General features: G+C 39.0%; 1 protein-coding gene and 1 non-coding gene across 2 annotated transcripts; one reads left to right on the top strand and one right to left on the bottom strand.

Annotated features, from left to right (window-relative positions):
* Positions 1 to 269: 269 nt before the first annotated feature.
* Positions 270 to 375, top strand: LOC122007611. The gene has a single exon (XR_006119065.1). It is a non-coding gene; the product is annotated as a small nucleolar RNA R71 (small nucleolar RNA).
* A 13,133-nt stretch (positions 376 to 13,508) lies between these two features.
* On the bottom strand, positions 13,509 to 15,886 carry LOC122004313. Its single transcript, XM_042559221.1, has 5 exons — positions 15,721 to 15,886; positions 15,364 to 15,571; positions 14,921 to 15,288; positions 14,362 to 14,537; positions 13,509 to 13,994 (listed from the first exon to the last, which is right to left on the bottom strand). Exons 1-5 carry the CDS (start codon positions 15,884 to 15,886, stop codon positions 13,509 to 13,511), a joined length of 1,404 nt encoding a protein of 467 aa, XP_042415155.1.
* Between the last annotated feature and the right edge of the window lie 584 nt (positions 15,887 to 16,470).

Below are 16,470 nucleotides of genomic sequence, written 5' to 3'. Positions count from 1 at the left end.
AATCTTAGAAGGTCAAACTCCATTTTATTTGACAGGCTCTTTTACCTTTATGGCTTGCACTTCTAAAGTTCTCAGGGGAAATTCCATCCAACTTCTATCTAACCATTCTTGGAAATTCAATGTTACTTGATCAATTAATGTATATATATATATATGCTTCATCCATACTTTTATTCATAAAAGAACCCCAGCTGATGAATCCAAATAATACTAATTAATCTGAGAAAGAAATTCCCTTATAGAATATGTGTAGAGTCAGCCATTTTTCCAAGCCATGATGAGGATACTATCTTTGTAGGCTCTTGAATCTATCCCATACTTCAAATAATGATTCTCCATTTGCTTTAGCAAAATTTGTAATGCAATTCCTCATGTAAACCGTTATACTTGGAGGGAAAAAGTGATTTAAAAATTACTACTCTAATTGTCTCCAACTTGTGTTGCTTTGATGATGGAGGGAATATAATTAAGTTCTTGCTTTATTCTTGATACTGAAAGGAAATGTCATCAATCGAACTACATCTGCTGACACTCCTCCACAATTTACAATATCACAAAGCTCTAGAAATGTCTCAAGGTGTAGATAAGGGCTTTCTGATATTTTTCCTCTAAATTTGTGACCTTGTATCATAGTAATTATCTCTGGATCTAGTTGAAAACTATTTTCTTCAATATAAGGTTGCATAATAGGAGACATAAATCTTGCAGAAATGGGTGCAGAAAATTCCCTTAAAGGCCTGCTTGACATGTTACTGCTCATAGTATCTAAAAAAAAATTATGAGGAAATATGCAAAAATTAAAGACAAGAAGTAAAATTCTTAATGAGAAACAAGAAAGTAAAAGTAGAAATGAAAGAAAAGCAAAATTGAACTATAAACTAATAATAAGAAAAGTAGATGTAGAAATAAAAGCAAATAAGCAAAATAAAAAAATCTATTAATATGTCTAGAACAACTCATATGTTAATCAACTAATGTTAATCGAAAACAGTCTCCAGCAATGACGCCAAAAACATGTTACATCACCGCAAGTGCACGGTTACATCGTCATTAATACAAAAGATAATGAACCCATAGGGACTGGTTACAAGCACTAGCAATTTCTCACGTTGAATTAGCTAAACAATCTATGGTTGCAAGTTAAGTTCTAAGAAAGAAGAACTAGACTCAAAAGAGGAAAGAAAGAGTAAGAGAGAAAGTGGAAGGTTTTAGTTTGGGAAGATGCTCTAAGAGTTCAGTTTCATTGTGATGTTAACTAATGCATCATGATCCACCTATTGCCTATATTCAATTAACATGGTCTTGTAAGAAGTTAGATTCATTGTCAGCTTTCCCTTACAATGTCAAACTGGCAATGATAATTGGGTCAATATCCCTAGGTATCGAATAGAGATGATTCCTATAAAATCCAAAAATGGTTAACCCTTGTCACTAGGGCACCTCGGTCGTAGATCATAATAATACATTCCTACTTAATTGCTATAGATATAGAGATAGTAAATGCGCACGATTCCTTACTTCCTTGTGAGAATCATTTCTCCTTTCAAGGGAACATCCTAGATGTTAGCGAACAGGTTATCTCTGTTACTAGGGCCCCTCAGTCATTCAATTTAGGCCATCCCCTCTACAGGATTAACAATTCTATATAAACATTCAATAAAACATGATAATTAAGCATAGATGAATCACATACACATAAGATCGAATAGATGCAAGGCTTGAAAAGGTCATATAGATAAGAAATAGGTATAACCATGAGTTATTACATCAATACATAATTACAACTACTCCCTTAATCCTAGAATAATAGATCTACTCCATAATGGAAGGAAATAAATCTAAAGACATAAAGATAGAAAGCATTCAAACCCAACTAGAGGAAGAAGGGAGAAGAAAGCTTATCTTATTGTGTTGAGTAATCTTTGGATCGAATACTTCGCTTCCAGAGTCGATGAGATGATGAGATCAGCTTCAGATCATTGAATGGAGATTGAAATGGGCGTGGATCAACACCAAGATGAGTCTCCCAAGGGGAGAGCCTTATACCCTTAGAGAAGGGATAAAGAACCCCTTATATAGTGCAGGGCATGGGCCTGGCACGGCCCGTGCCACGACCGTGTGAGAGATCCACATGGCTGGAGTCTTCTTGGCTTCTGGTCAAGTGACACGACTATGTGCAACCACACGACCGTGGTCTTCTCTAGCCCTAGATGAGTGGCACGACCGTGTGAGTTTACACGGACATGTGCTTCTTAGCTTCTAGATGGATGGCATGGCTGTGTGAATCCACATGGCCTTTTGCTGCTCCTCCTCTAGTATAATGACACGGTCGTGTGAGATCACACGACTAATGTCAATTGCCTTTACTTGCTCTTTGATTCATTGACGCATGCTATTTTCACTCTAAAAGTAGTTCCTATCAACAAAGATACACATAAAGAGTATATCTTCGACAAAAAGAGTAATTAAGCTGAAAATATGACAAGGGTATGGAAATGCATAAATCAAGCATAAGAAAAGTATGTGAATGTGCATCAAAATATATGTACAGGTAGGTGTATATAATCTACACGCATCAATAAAATATACCGACAAAGAATAAGAAGCAAAGCTCACTAGCACTTCTTGATGGAGTAGCTTGCTTGTGAAGATGGAGCGTAGAATATTAGGAGCACGAACAAAGAACTAATTCAAAACAGATGGCAGAGTTGCTTCAGCTCGGACCTCGAGTACCCATTTTATAAGTCTCGTTCGGTCGACCGAAAAGTCATTCGATCAACTGATTCTTTCGATCGACTGATCCTCTTATCGGTCGACTAAACACCTTGCTTTCCTTCTACCCTAAGATATGATTTGCATGCATTTATGGTTCAGTCGACTGATCAACTTGATCGATCAGCCAATCCCCTAAATTTTCATTCCAACGAAGATTTGATCTGATCTTCTATCATTTCTATTTTAGGTTCAGTTGATTGATCCTTAGTTTTAGTCGGCTAATCATGCTGTGATACCATGTTTGTGATCCGAATAGGTTTCTCCATTTTTGCCTGTTCGATCGACCGAACCTCCGTTCAATTGACTAATAACATTCCCTGATCAATTGACTGAACCTCTTGTTCAATTGACCAAACCCTTGTTTAAATGAAGATCTCTGAGTTGTGGACATGTGGCCACTGACAGAGACTGATTCTGAATTCAGAGTTAAAAGTTATGACCTTTTGAAATTTAAGGGGTCATATGATCCTACAACACAGAGTTAGACATATATTTTCTGCAAAACAAAGTTAGGAAAGTAATAATATATAATGCATGAGTAGAAATATGCATGAGTAATAATTGACAGTAAAACTATCTTAATCTCAACTTGGAAACCTTCTCGATTTCTTCAGTTGGATCAGTAACCTAGGTTTGTTCCTTTCCAGAACACGACCTCACTATCACTCCTCTATTTGCTTACCTCAACATACCTACTCAATGTTTGATCCCCGATCCACTAAGACTTTACATGCAATACTACATTAGCTAATAGTAATAATAGTAATACAGAACAATATGGTAAAACTAAACTTAGATTTACCAAGATCCGCTGGTTCGGTCGACTGTGCATGGTCGACCGGAAACCATCTGATCAACTTTGCTTGGAGTTCACTCCTCCAAGACTTCTCGTTACCTAAGATTACCTCCTTCTAGGATTTTCTCCACTTGCTTCACTCATCAGGACTCAGCATCGGATTGACCCACCCGGGATTTAATATCGCGTCCTCCAGACCTACCCAATCCTTCTACCTGGCTTCCACGATCTATCGAGATTTCCTTTGCATAGCAGTAACTAGGACTTCCCTTGCCTAATCACAATTAGGACTAGTCACTCAGTTGACTTCTCACCCTTGCATAGCCACGACTAGGGCTTCCCTTAATCAAGCTCTATTAAACATATTTGTCGAACATTAAAACCTTGGAGGTCGATTGCACTAACAGGCAGCAGCAGAAATTCAGAGTAGTTAGAAAGCCAATCGGATGCGTAGAAGCTAGTATAGAAGTTGATATTGAATGCTTTTTCGAGATCCCCTTTTATGGAGGGTGGAAGGCGCCTTCCATAGCCTTGAAGGTGCTTCCATAAGTAAAATCCTATCTCAAAATCATTGCTCCTTATCTGCAATGAGGTCTGAATTTTATCCAATGGAAGGCGCATTCCATAGCACCAAAGGCATCTTCCATGAATAATAATACTGAAGGCGTCTTACAATGCTTGAAGGCATATTGGGTACTATTCACCTAGTCCTTTTTGCTCCTTTCACCCTGTAAGTTAGGTTAGTTCAACACAACAATATGTAACCTATAAAATAAAGTTAGCACAACAATAATAAGATTAATTTATGACTTTGACCCTATCTTTCAGACTAGGATCTAGTCAGGGTCTTAATTTAGGTTTCTGAAATGAACCTAAATTAGACTGATGCCTACTGTCCCCTCAGCCAGGACACGTCTTCACTTAGTTACTCTCCTTGAGTGACTTACCTCTACTTACCATGTGTCAAGTTACCTACTTGACGTCAATCTGACTCACCAGGTCTTCTTGCCAGCATCATACATCCGGACTTCACCACTTGAGAATGGCACATCTTGATCTCTTGTTGGAATCGCACATTCGGACTTCACCACTTAGGAATCACACATCTCGACTAGACTTCCTGCCTGGTGTCAGGTCCTCTTGACCCATCATGTTAGTCAACCCAGTACACTCAGTAACAAGGTTAAATTATAATAACACCTAGCTTAACTCACTTGTCATTCATCAAAACCTGAGTTAGACCATTAGTGCAAATTACACTAACAAATGCGTATATGTATTTTTGTACAGGAGATCATACTACAACTACACAAGATAACAGTTATACCATTTTAACAAAATTACATCGATTCAACAAGGAAAAGAAAACATAAAAATAGTAGTAGTGAAATAAAAAATAAAACAACTTGAACAAAAATCTAAACTCGAGTGGGATCGACAGCCAGAACCTCTTAATGACATGACACATCCTCTACCTGCTAACATAGAAATAGAGGAAAAATAAGGGGTAGTGAGTACAATAACTCAGTGGGTATAAGAAGATAGTGTTGGATCGATTCGTGCTAGAGGAGGGGGGGGGGGGATGAATAGCACTCGTGGCTTTTTTCACTCATTTTAAAAAACTCGATTAGAGATATATGCAGCGGAAATAAAGAAACAAGATAGAAATGAAAAGCAAGTGCTAACACTTTGATTTTACTTGGTTTAGAGCCTGCGACGACTCCTATTCCAAGGCCCGCGATAGTTGATCACTTTCATTCTGCAATCACTATAGATCCGAAAATTCTTTACACAGAACAAGTACAAGTATGAAGCTTTACAAATATTGAAATATAACTTGTTACTAACAACTTGGTGAAATTAGTCTTCTTACTTGGTCGTCGTTGGAGCAGTGTTTGGATGTTGTTGAAGTGTTTCGGAGCAGCACACAAGAGCGTAAGTTGTTCTAAATTTGTTATCCGAAGTGCTGGTCGAGACCCCTTTTTATAGCCACCTCAGACCTGATCTAAATCAACTGATCTTGGGATTAGGTTTGACTTGACTCTGATTGATCAACTGATCCCCCAAATCAATCGACCGATCCTGCCTGAATCGGCCCGGCTTCCCGTCCAGGTTCTGCTGTTCGGATAGAAGTCTTGTTTGGTCGACCGATCCCATCATTCGGTTGACCAATACACTAATGATCTCCGATCCAATTGACTCGGCTTGATCAAGTCACTTCTTATCTTGGTTTAGTGGACCGATCCCCTAGTCAAATCCGGTCCACTCGCTGGAAATCTGATCTTGCTGATTGGAGATTCGGTCGACTAATCAAGGCCGAAACTTCAACTTGCAAAATGTTAGTTTCCATGCAAAACATAGTTAGACCAATAGAAAATAATAGTAAAGTAATATATAACTTTTGACAGCCTTCGAACTATCCGGTTCTGACTTTTGGATTTCCTTCGAAAATCCTAGGTCGAACCGACCCATATTGTTCCCTCTTCGGGGAACGTGTCCTCACTTACTCCTCTCAAGAGAGTTTACCTTTTGCCAGATCGATCCTCCAGACCGAGTAAACTTTTGATCAGTACCCAAGACTTCAGGACTTTACCGTTGGACGTCCAATTCTCGACCTATCCAGTCTTTCACCTGGTACGTGACCACCAGGATTTTCACCTAGAGTCCCCAACTCTAAGATTTCGCCTAAAGTACATGACCCGCCAAGACTTTCCAGAACCTAGGGTTACCACCTCCTAGTACCTAGGGTTACTTCTGTAAGGGAATAGGTTGCTAAACACGCAAACGCGCAACGGAAAAACCTATTTCCTCTAGAAGATCCATGCGAAGGGAAACAAAACTTATATTAAGTTAGATCTAAAGATCATGAGATTATACCTTTGTAGCGTGCACTCGATCTTCCGACTGCTTGGATCTCAACATGATCAAAGTGTCCGTGCCTCTTTCGGTATCCACATGAACAAGTACTCCTCCGTTTGTCATAAAAACTCTCAAATATGGAGAAGAAAAATCACATATGGTTGTGTTAGCAACCAAGAGTGATTTCGGCCAAGGGAGGAAGAAGAAGAGAAAAGAGAATGAAGAAGTGAGGAAAAATGAGAGAAAAATGGTTTAAGTATTTTCATCTAATGAAAAACACTTAATGCTCATTAATCCCATTAATGAGCCTTAATTAGTATTCACTCTTCATTAAGGACCATTTTGAAAACTCCTCCTTTCATATTCAATTTCAAAAATTGAATATTGTGATTCATTGAATTTCAACAATTCAATGAATACTCTCTCATTACATATTCACTTGAGTCTAACTCAAGTTTAGTTCACTTGAGTTTAACTCAAGTCTAATTCACTCGAGTCTAACTCAAGTCTAATTCAATCGAGTCTTACTCAATTAATTCTCATGCAATTCAAATTCAATGAATCACTTTTTCATTAATTTGAATTGACTTCCTCAAGTCAAGTTTGAATTGGACTTGATCCAATAATTAGATCCAATTGAGTCTAATTCAATAAGTCCAATTTAGATTAGACTTAATCCAATTATTCATCATAGGAATACATCTCTATATCTACTTGTTCTTTGTATGTGACCCAATAGGTTCTCATAACGTTGGCAATGTACCCAAATCAACATTTAGATGCATAAGCAATGAGTGACATCTAGCAAGGCATCATTGCTACCCAAGTGACGAGAAAGTCGAGATCCGACCTAACCTTTCCGTGGTTATTATCTTGTATGATTTGGTCCTCTATCCTTGATATCTAGATTGATCAATGAGGCATATATCATGTCATCCTCTTATCAATCTTTGTATTTCTTGATCTCTAAGTAGACACACTCAATCAAATGAGCTCAATATCTCATATTGACTTATTTGAGCATGACCATGCTTTCTTTGTGTCCTACTAATCAAGGGGCCTACGGATATCGCTTCCGTCATATGGAAAGGATAAATCCCATCTACATCACTCACATCCCTTCGCATAATTCATTGCATACCCAGTGATCGACTTTATTGCCCACCTTGTTACAGCTGATGTTTGCCGATACCAAAGTACACAACCCCTAATGTAGGGAACCGTAGTGACTTTAGGTCTAATAACTGTTCATACTAATAGTCACATGAGAATGCTTATGATACTCATATAACGATCTATGAAACTTTCTCATGGCGGGTCATTCAATATATATTCTCTAATATAAACTCATGTGTCAACCTGATATCTCATATCCATGACTTGTGAGATCAAGTCATCCGTTGACCTACATGCTAGTCTCAACACATTAATATTGTCCTTGTATATTAATGCTCGACTAGGAATAGTTAAGAGCAGTGCTCTCTACAATATCTCATTATCAATTCAACCAATTGATATACTGTAGATAAGAACCTACTACCCAAGGACATTATTATACTTATTCAATTGGCACTGAACTGAAATAAATATAATAACCAACTTTACCATTTATTAATAATGATATACGATACAAAATAAGCCATTTACAATCATCTCATAATTGATACTAGGGCTAATACTAACAATCTCCTACTAGCACTAGTGCCAATCACTGAGATATCGAATACCCATTGACCTAGTGTGACCATCATGCTTTCTCTGTGCCAAAACCTTGGTCAAAGGATCTGCAATGTTATCATCGGTCAGTACTCTGCATATCTTCACATCTCCTCTATCAATAATCTCTCGAATGAGATGGAATCACCGTAGTATGTGTTTGGATCTCTGATGAGAACGAGGTTCCTTAGCCTGTGCAATAGCCCCATTGTTATCACAATAGAAGTCTATTGGACTCACTATACAAGGAACAACATCAAGCTTTGTAATGAACTTCCTGATCCAAACAGCCTCCTTTGCTACAACTAAAGCAGCAATATACTCGGCCTCTGTTGTAGAATCAATGATTGTGTCCTGCTTTGAACTCTTCCAGCTCACAGTACCACCATTTAAGCAAAACACATACCCTGACTATGATCTGTAATCATCCTTATCTGTTTGGAAGCTAGCATCGGTGTAACCCTTTACAACAAGCTCTTCATTGCCTCCAAAGATCAAGAAATAATCTTGAGTCCTTCTTAAGTACTTAAGAATATTCTTGACTGTTGTCCAGTGACCTTCACCTGGATCTGACTGGTATCTGCTCGTCATGCTTAAAGCATATGAGACATCTGGGCGAGTACAAAGCATGACATATATGATAGACCCTATAGCATATGCATAAGGAATCTGATCCATGCGGTCCCTTTCTACCTTAGAAGAGGGACATTGAGTCTTCGAAAGACACACACCATGTGACATAGGCAAGAGTCCTTTCTTGGAATTCTCTATGGCAAAACGTTTAAGCATCTTGTCAATGTATGTACTCTGGCTTAGGCCAACCAATCTTTTAGATCCATCTCTATAGATCTTAAAGCCTAAAATATAGGTTGCTTCACCTAAGTCTTTCATTGAAAAATAATTCCCAAGCCATGTCTTCACTGACTGAAGAGTAGGGATATCATTTCCAATGAGTAGTATGTCATCTATATACAATATGAGAAAGATGACTGTGCTCCCACTAGCCTTCTTGTAGACACAAGGTTCATCTTCATTCTTAATGAAACAAAACGTTTTGATCGCATCATCGAATTGAAGATTCCAGCTTCTAGAAGCTTGCTTTAATCCATAAATGGATCTTTTCAACTTACAAACCTTTCTAGCATGCTTTGGATCTACAAAACCCTCAGGTTGTGTCATATACACATCCTCGAGTAGATTTCCATTAAGAAATATGATTTTGACATCCATCTGCCAGATCTCATAATCATAGTAAGCTGCTATAGCAAGTAAAATCTGAATGGACTTAAGCATCGCAACTGGTGAAAAAGTTTCATCATAGTCTATACCATGAATTTGCTTGAAACCTTTAGCTACCAATCTACCTTTATAGTTATGCTTATGCCCATCCATGTCAGTCTTTACTTTGAGGACCCACTTACACACAATGGGTTTGATCCCTTCAGGTGGTTCAACCAAAGTCCATACTTGGTTAGTGTACATGGATTCCATTTCGAATCTCGTGGCCTTTAGCTATTTCTCAGAATCTGGGCCCTATACAACTTCCTGATAAGATGTAGGCTCATCAAGACAAATAAGCTCTACATCACCGTGGTCAGACAAGAGAAATGAATATCTCTTAGGTTAACGGCGGGTCCTATCAGATCTGCGTAGAGCGTGTGCTACTTGAACAGGTTGTTGCTCCACAACTTCTTGTGGTGCTTGTTCAATTTTCATTAAGGCATCGGTGCTAGTTTGTGTATCTTGAATTCCTTCAAGATCGACTTCATTCCCACTAGTCTTTCTAGAATTAAATTCCCTTTCTAGAAAGACACCAGTTCTGGCAACAAACACCTTGCCTTCTATGGGATTATAGAAGTAATATCCCTTTGTTTCCTTGGGATATCCTACAAAATAGCACTTGTCTGATTTGGATCCAAGTTTATCTGAGACTTGTCATCGAACGTAAGCCTCACAACCCCAAATCTTTATAAAAGACATCTTGGGACTCTTCCCAGTCCATATCGTATATGGTGTCTTTATGACGGCCTTAGATGGAACTCGGTTAAGTGTGAAAGCGGCCGTCTCTAGAGCATGCCCCCAGAAGGAAGTAGGAAGATCTGTATGACTCATCATCGATCGTACCATATCTAATAAGGTGTGATTTCTCCTTTCTGATATACCATTCCATTGTGATGTTCTAGGTGGAGTGAGCTGAGATATGATCCCACAGTCAATGAGATGGTCATGAAACTCTTGGCTAAGGTATTCCCCACCTCGATCTGATCGAAGTATTTTAATACTCTTACCAAGTTGGTTTTGTACTTTATTCTTGAATTCTTTGAACTTTTCAAAGGATTCTGATTTGTGTCTCATCAGATACACATAGTCGTATCTACTGAAATCATCAGTGAAGGTGATGAAGTAATAATAGCCTCCTCTAGCAGCTATTCTGAAAAACCCACATACATTTGTATGTATGAGTCTTAACAGATCATTAGCCCTTTCACCATGTCCACTAAATGAAGTCTTTGTCATCTTGTCTCGAAGACAAGATTCGCATGCCTCATATGATTCAAATTAAATGAGTCCAAAAGTCCATCCTTATGGAGTTGGGATATGCGACTCTCATTTATGTGACCTAGGCGACAATGTCAGAGATATGTTTGGTTCAAATTATTAGACTTGAACCGTTTGATATTTATGTTATAGATTGGGTTTTCAAAGTCTAGAACATAGAGGCCATTCATAAGAGGTGCATTACAATAGAACTCGAAGCCAACTTCCAAACCGACCAGGATGATTATCGATCCCAGTCAGGGTTCGTGTTTTGCATAAATGGTGGTGCTGTGAGCTGGAAGAATTCGAAGCAAGACACAATTGCTGATTCTACAACAGAGGCTGATTATATTGCTGCATCAGTAGCAGCATAGGAGGCAGTTTGGATCCGCAAGTTCATCACTGAACTTGGGGTGGTTCCTAGCATCGCTGACCCTATTGAGCTCTATTGTGACAACAATGGAGCAATTACGCAGGCTAAGGAACCTCGCTCACATTAGCGGACCAAACACATACTACGGCGCTTTCATCTCATTTTAGAGATTATTGAGAGAGGAGATGTGAAGATTTGCAGGGTACCCACAGAGGCTAACATCGCAGATCCCTTGACCAAGGCTTTGGCACAGAGAAAGCATGATGGTCACACTAGGTCATTATGCCTTAGAGCCTACACTGATTGGCACTAGTTCTAGTGGGAGATTGTTAATTAGAGCCCTAGATCCAATCATTTGATGATTGTTGTATGGACTCGTTGTCTCATATTCTTATATAAATAAAGGCATTTGTTTTTGGTTATTAAACTTACTTATATTGGTGCCAAATAACTAAGTATAATAGCGTCCTAGAGTAGAAGGTTCTTACCTATATCAATCGATTGGTTGAATCGATAGTGAGATGATATAGGGAACACTACTCTTAATCATTCCTAGTCAAGTATTAACATTCAGGGACAATGTTAATGCGACGAGACTAGTATGTAGGTCAACTCGATGACTTGATCTCACAAGTCATGGATATGGAGATATCAAGTTGATACATGGGTATGCATTGGAGAATGTATACTGAATGACCCGTCATGAGAAAGTACCATGGATCGTTATATGAGTGTCATATACTTTCTCATGCGGCTATTAGTATGACTTTTAGTGCTTGGACCTGAAGTCACCATGGTTCCCTGCATAAGGAGTTACATACTTTGGCTTTGTCAAACGTCACCCGTAACTGAGTGGACTATAAAGGCGATTACTAGGTATGTAACAAATTATGCGGAGGGATGTGAGTGATGTAGGTGGGATCTATCCCTCCTATATGACGGGAGTGACATCGATATTCTTGATAGAGTGAGACCACTAAGTGCATTGCCATGCCCAAATGAGTCAATATGAGATATTGAGCTCATTTGATTGAGTGAGTCTACTTGGAGTTCAAGATTTAGATTGATTAGAGGATGACATGGTCTATGCCTCATATTGATCAATCTAGATGTCTAGGATAGAAGAACAATGTCCTATATTGTGAAGAGTCACAATTAGTAGTCACAAGGTGATGTTGGATCTCAACATTCTTATATCTTGGGTAGTAATGATGTGTTGCTAGATATCGCTCATTACTTATGCTTCTAAATGGGTTTAGGAGCATTGCCAACGTTATAAGAACCTATAGGGTCACACACAAAGGGCAATTAGATGGAGATTAGGTTCATTTGATGAACCTAAATGATTAGGTTCATGTGATGAACCAAATTGGATTAAGAGTAATCCAAATTGAGCTAATTGAGTTGGACTCAAATTGGTTCATGTGTTAAGTTAGTCTAATTTGGATTTAGACTCATTTAATTAATTTAATTCAATGAATAGAGATTCATTAAATTAAAATTGACTTGAACCAATGGTTAGATTAGATCAACCAAGGGAGAAAAGTGGTCAAGTTTGACTTGACTTAAGTAGTAAGATGAAGAGTCAAGTTTTGACTTGACTTTGACTTGACCAATGCCACATCATCAAGGCTTCTTCATTTGGTCAAGTTTGACTTGACCAAATGCCACCTCATGGAGGAGATCAAGAGACTTGACTCTTGATATTCCATGGGAGTTTATAAGCCTAAAGTGGCCGGCCACTTGGGGGTTACACAAGGTGAGAATTCATTCTCATTCATTTCTTCTTCTTCCTCTCAAGCTTTCTTCTCTCCCTCTCCTCCTCTTTGGCCGAACCATTCAAAGGTGCTAGCACACCTTTTTGTTTGGTTTCTTCATCTCTTGCTTGTGTGGATACACATAGAGGAGTATCTACTTTGATACTCTCGAGATCCGGCGAACCTTGGACGAGCGGGATTAAGTGAAGGGCTTCGCATCAAGGGTAAATTCTTATCTTGTAGATTTAAAGTAGATCTAGGCTTAGAAAACTCGTACGTGAAAGTTTTTACGAAATTTTATTTCTTCGCACGGATCCGGTGGCCGGGTTTCGGGGGTTCCGCAATGCAAAAAGCAGTTTTTGCGGTCCGAAAAACCCAACATATAGAACTTATCAAATGCACCCTTTTCGCATGCTTTAAAGATATCAACAAAGTCAGCATCATTCACATACAATTCCTTCAGGTGCTCAAATCCAAGAAACTTTGATTCTAAGGTAGAGATAAGGGTGTACCTGCGTGACAAAGCATCTGCTACCACATTCTCTTTTCCTTGCTTGTATTTGATCACATAAGGAAATATTTCAATGAATTCAATCCAACGAGCATGTCTACGATTCAATTTACCTTGGCCTTTCAAATGCTTCAGTGACTCATGGTCCGTGTGAATAATGAACTCCTTGGACCACAAGTAATGTTACCATGTCTCCAAAGCTCGCACCAATGCATAGAGCTCCTTGTCATATGTTGAGTAGTTCAACACTGCACCATTGAGCTTCTCACTGAAGTAGGCAATTGGCCTCTTTTCTTGCATAAGAACAACACCTATACCAATACCAGAAGCATCACATTTGATTTTAAAAACCTTAGAAAAATCTAGTAGTAGTAAAGGAGCAGTACTTAGCTTTTCTTTTAATGCGTTGAAGGCTTTCTCTTGTGACTCTCCCCACTTAAATCCAATATTCTTCTTGATGATTTCCATTAAAGGGGCAGCGATGGTGCTGAAATTTGGCACAAACCTCCTATAGAACCCGGCTAAGCCATGAAAACTCCTTACTTCAGTGATGGTGGTAGGGGTAGGCCATTCCCTGATAGCTTTCACCTTCTCCTCACCAACTTCCACGCCTCTGGAACTAACAACAAATCCAAGGAAAACAACCCTATCTATGCAAAAGCTGCATTTCTGAAGGTTAGCAAACATTTTTCACGCCTCAAAGCTTTAAGCACACATTTCAAATTATTAATATGGTCATGCAAACTCTTGCTATAGATCAGAATGTCATCAAAATAAACAACAACAAATTTTCCAATAAATGCACGTAGCACATGGTTCATGAGACACATAAATGTGCTAGGAGCATTCATCAATCCAAATGACATCACTAACCATTCATATAGCCCCTGTTTTGTCTTAAAAGCTGTTTTCCACTCATCCCCTTAATTCAAATTTGATGATACCTACTCTTCAAATAAATCTTAGAAAATATAGTGGATCCATGCAATTCATCAAGCATGTCATCTAAGCGAGGAATAGGGTGACGATACTTTACCGTTATCTTGTTTACAACTCGACAATCCACGCACATCCTCCAAGCCCCGTCTTTCTTTGGAACCAGCAGCACCGGCACAGCACAGGGACTCATGCTTTCACGAACATGTCCTTTGGTCATAAGTTCTTCAACTTGCCTTTGAAGCTCTTTGGTCTCTTCTGGACTACTTTGATAAGCTGGTCGGTTTGGAATGGAAGCTCCCAGAATGAGATCAATCTAATGCTTGATTCCTCTTTTGGGTGGTAACCCAGGTGGCGTATCCTCGGAAAAGACATCCTTAAAATCCTGCAAAAGAGACATCACAACACTAGGCAAAGAAATATTATGGTCAGCCAAAGAAAGATAGACCTCCTTGTATAGAAACAAGATCATCGATCTATCAAAGTTAAAAGCACTTTTGATCTCTCTTTCTTTTGCATAGAAGCTCATTTTTCTTTCTTCTTTCTTTTTCAAGGCCGAACTCTCAATCTTTTCTTTTTCTCCACTCTCTTTTTTTATTCTTAGTCCACCATCTTTTTTTTTATTTTCACTCTCATTTTCTTTTTTATCTCAGCCACACCTTTTCCTCTTGCTGCAACGGACTTTTTGATCTGGAGTTGTTCCTCAAATACTTGACGAGGTGTCAAAGGTGCAAGTGTAATGTTCCTACCATCCTTGCTGAAGCTGTAGCGGTTCTTGTACCCATCATGTGTGGTCCGTCTGTCAAATTGCCACGGTCTTCCAAGAAGCAAATGGCTAGCTTGCATGGGTACAACATCACACAGAACCTCATCCGTGTACCTTCCAATCGTAAATGAAATAAGGACCTGCTTGGTTACCTTCATTTCTCCACTGTCATTGAGCCATTGGAGTTTATACGGCTTTGGATGCTTCAAGGTAGGTAGGCCAAACTTGTCCACCATTAACTTGCTTGCCACATTAACACAGCTGCCACCATCAATAATCAAACCGCATACCCGATCTTTCACATGACAGCGGGTGTAGAAGATGTTCTCCCTTTACAGCCTGTCATCGTCTTCCTTGGTTTGCATAAGGAGAGCTCTTAGCACAACAAGAGCTTGGCCATCAATAGCAAGCTCAACATCACTAGTATCTTCAACTGATGGAGTGGACTCATTTCCTTCATCTTCCTCTTCAATTTCGATCTCCCCATTATCCAACATGATCATTGATCGCTTGTTTGGACATTGATAAGCAATATGACCTGATCCTAAACAATGAAAGCATTTGATGTCACGATTTCTTTGAGGTTAGGAAGATGAGTTACCCTTATCTTTGTTGCTAGGTTGTGTCTTGGCCACATTCGTCTCTCCCTTTGATTTTGAAACTGCTTTCTCAGTTGGTTTTGATGATCCCCACTTCTGGATGAACTTGCAGCCTCATACTTGGAAGATGATCGCACTCCTTTCTTGAGTTTTCTTTCAACTTTCATTGGCATGTGTACCACATCGTCAAGCTCCACGTAGTGATGCAGCTCAACAATATTGGCAATCTCACGGTTCATGCCACAAATGAACCGAGCCATGGTCGCCTCTGTTAGCTAGAGCCCTAGAGCCAATCATTTGATGATTGTATTTTTAGACTTGTTGTATCATATTCTATATAAATAAAGGCATTTGGTTTTTGGTTATTATACTTACTTATATTGGTGCCAAATAAACTAAGTATAATAACGTCCTTGAGTAGATGGTTCTCACCTATATCAATCGGTTAGTTGAACCGATAGTGAGATGATATAGGGAACACTACTCTTAATCATTCCTAGTCGAGTATTAACATTCAGGGACAATGTTAATGCAATAAGACTAGCATGTAGGTCAACTCGATGACTTGATCTCACAAGTCATGGATATAGAGATATCAAGTTGACACATGGGTATGCATTGGAAAATGTATACTGAATGACCCGCCATGAGAAAGTATCATGGATCGTTATATGGGTGTCATATACTTTTTCATGTGGCTATTAGTATGACTACTAGTCCTTGGACCTGAAGTCACCATGGATCCCTACATAAGGAGTTACGTACTTTGGTTTCGTTAAACGTCACCCGTAACTGGGTGGACTATAAAGGCGATTACTAGGTATGTAATGAATTATGCAGAGGG

Source organism: Zingiber officinale, chromosome 7B, assembly GCF_018446385.1.
Source record: "Zingiber officinale cultivar Zhangliang chromosome 7B, Zo_v1.1, whole genome shotgun sequence".
Classification (NCBI taxonomy): Eukaryota; Viridiplantae; Streptophyta; class Magnoliopsida; order Zingiberales; family Zingiberaceae; genus Zingiber; species Zingiber officinale.
This window is presented reverse-complemented; position numbering and strand designations above follow the sequence as displayed.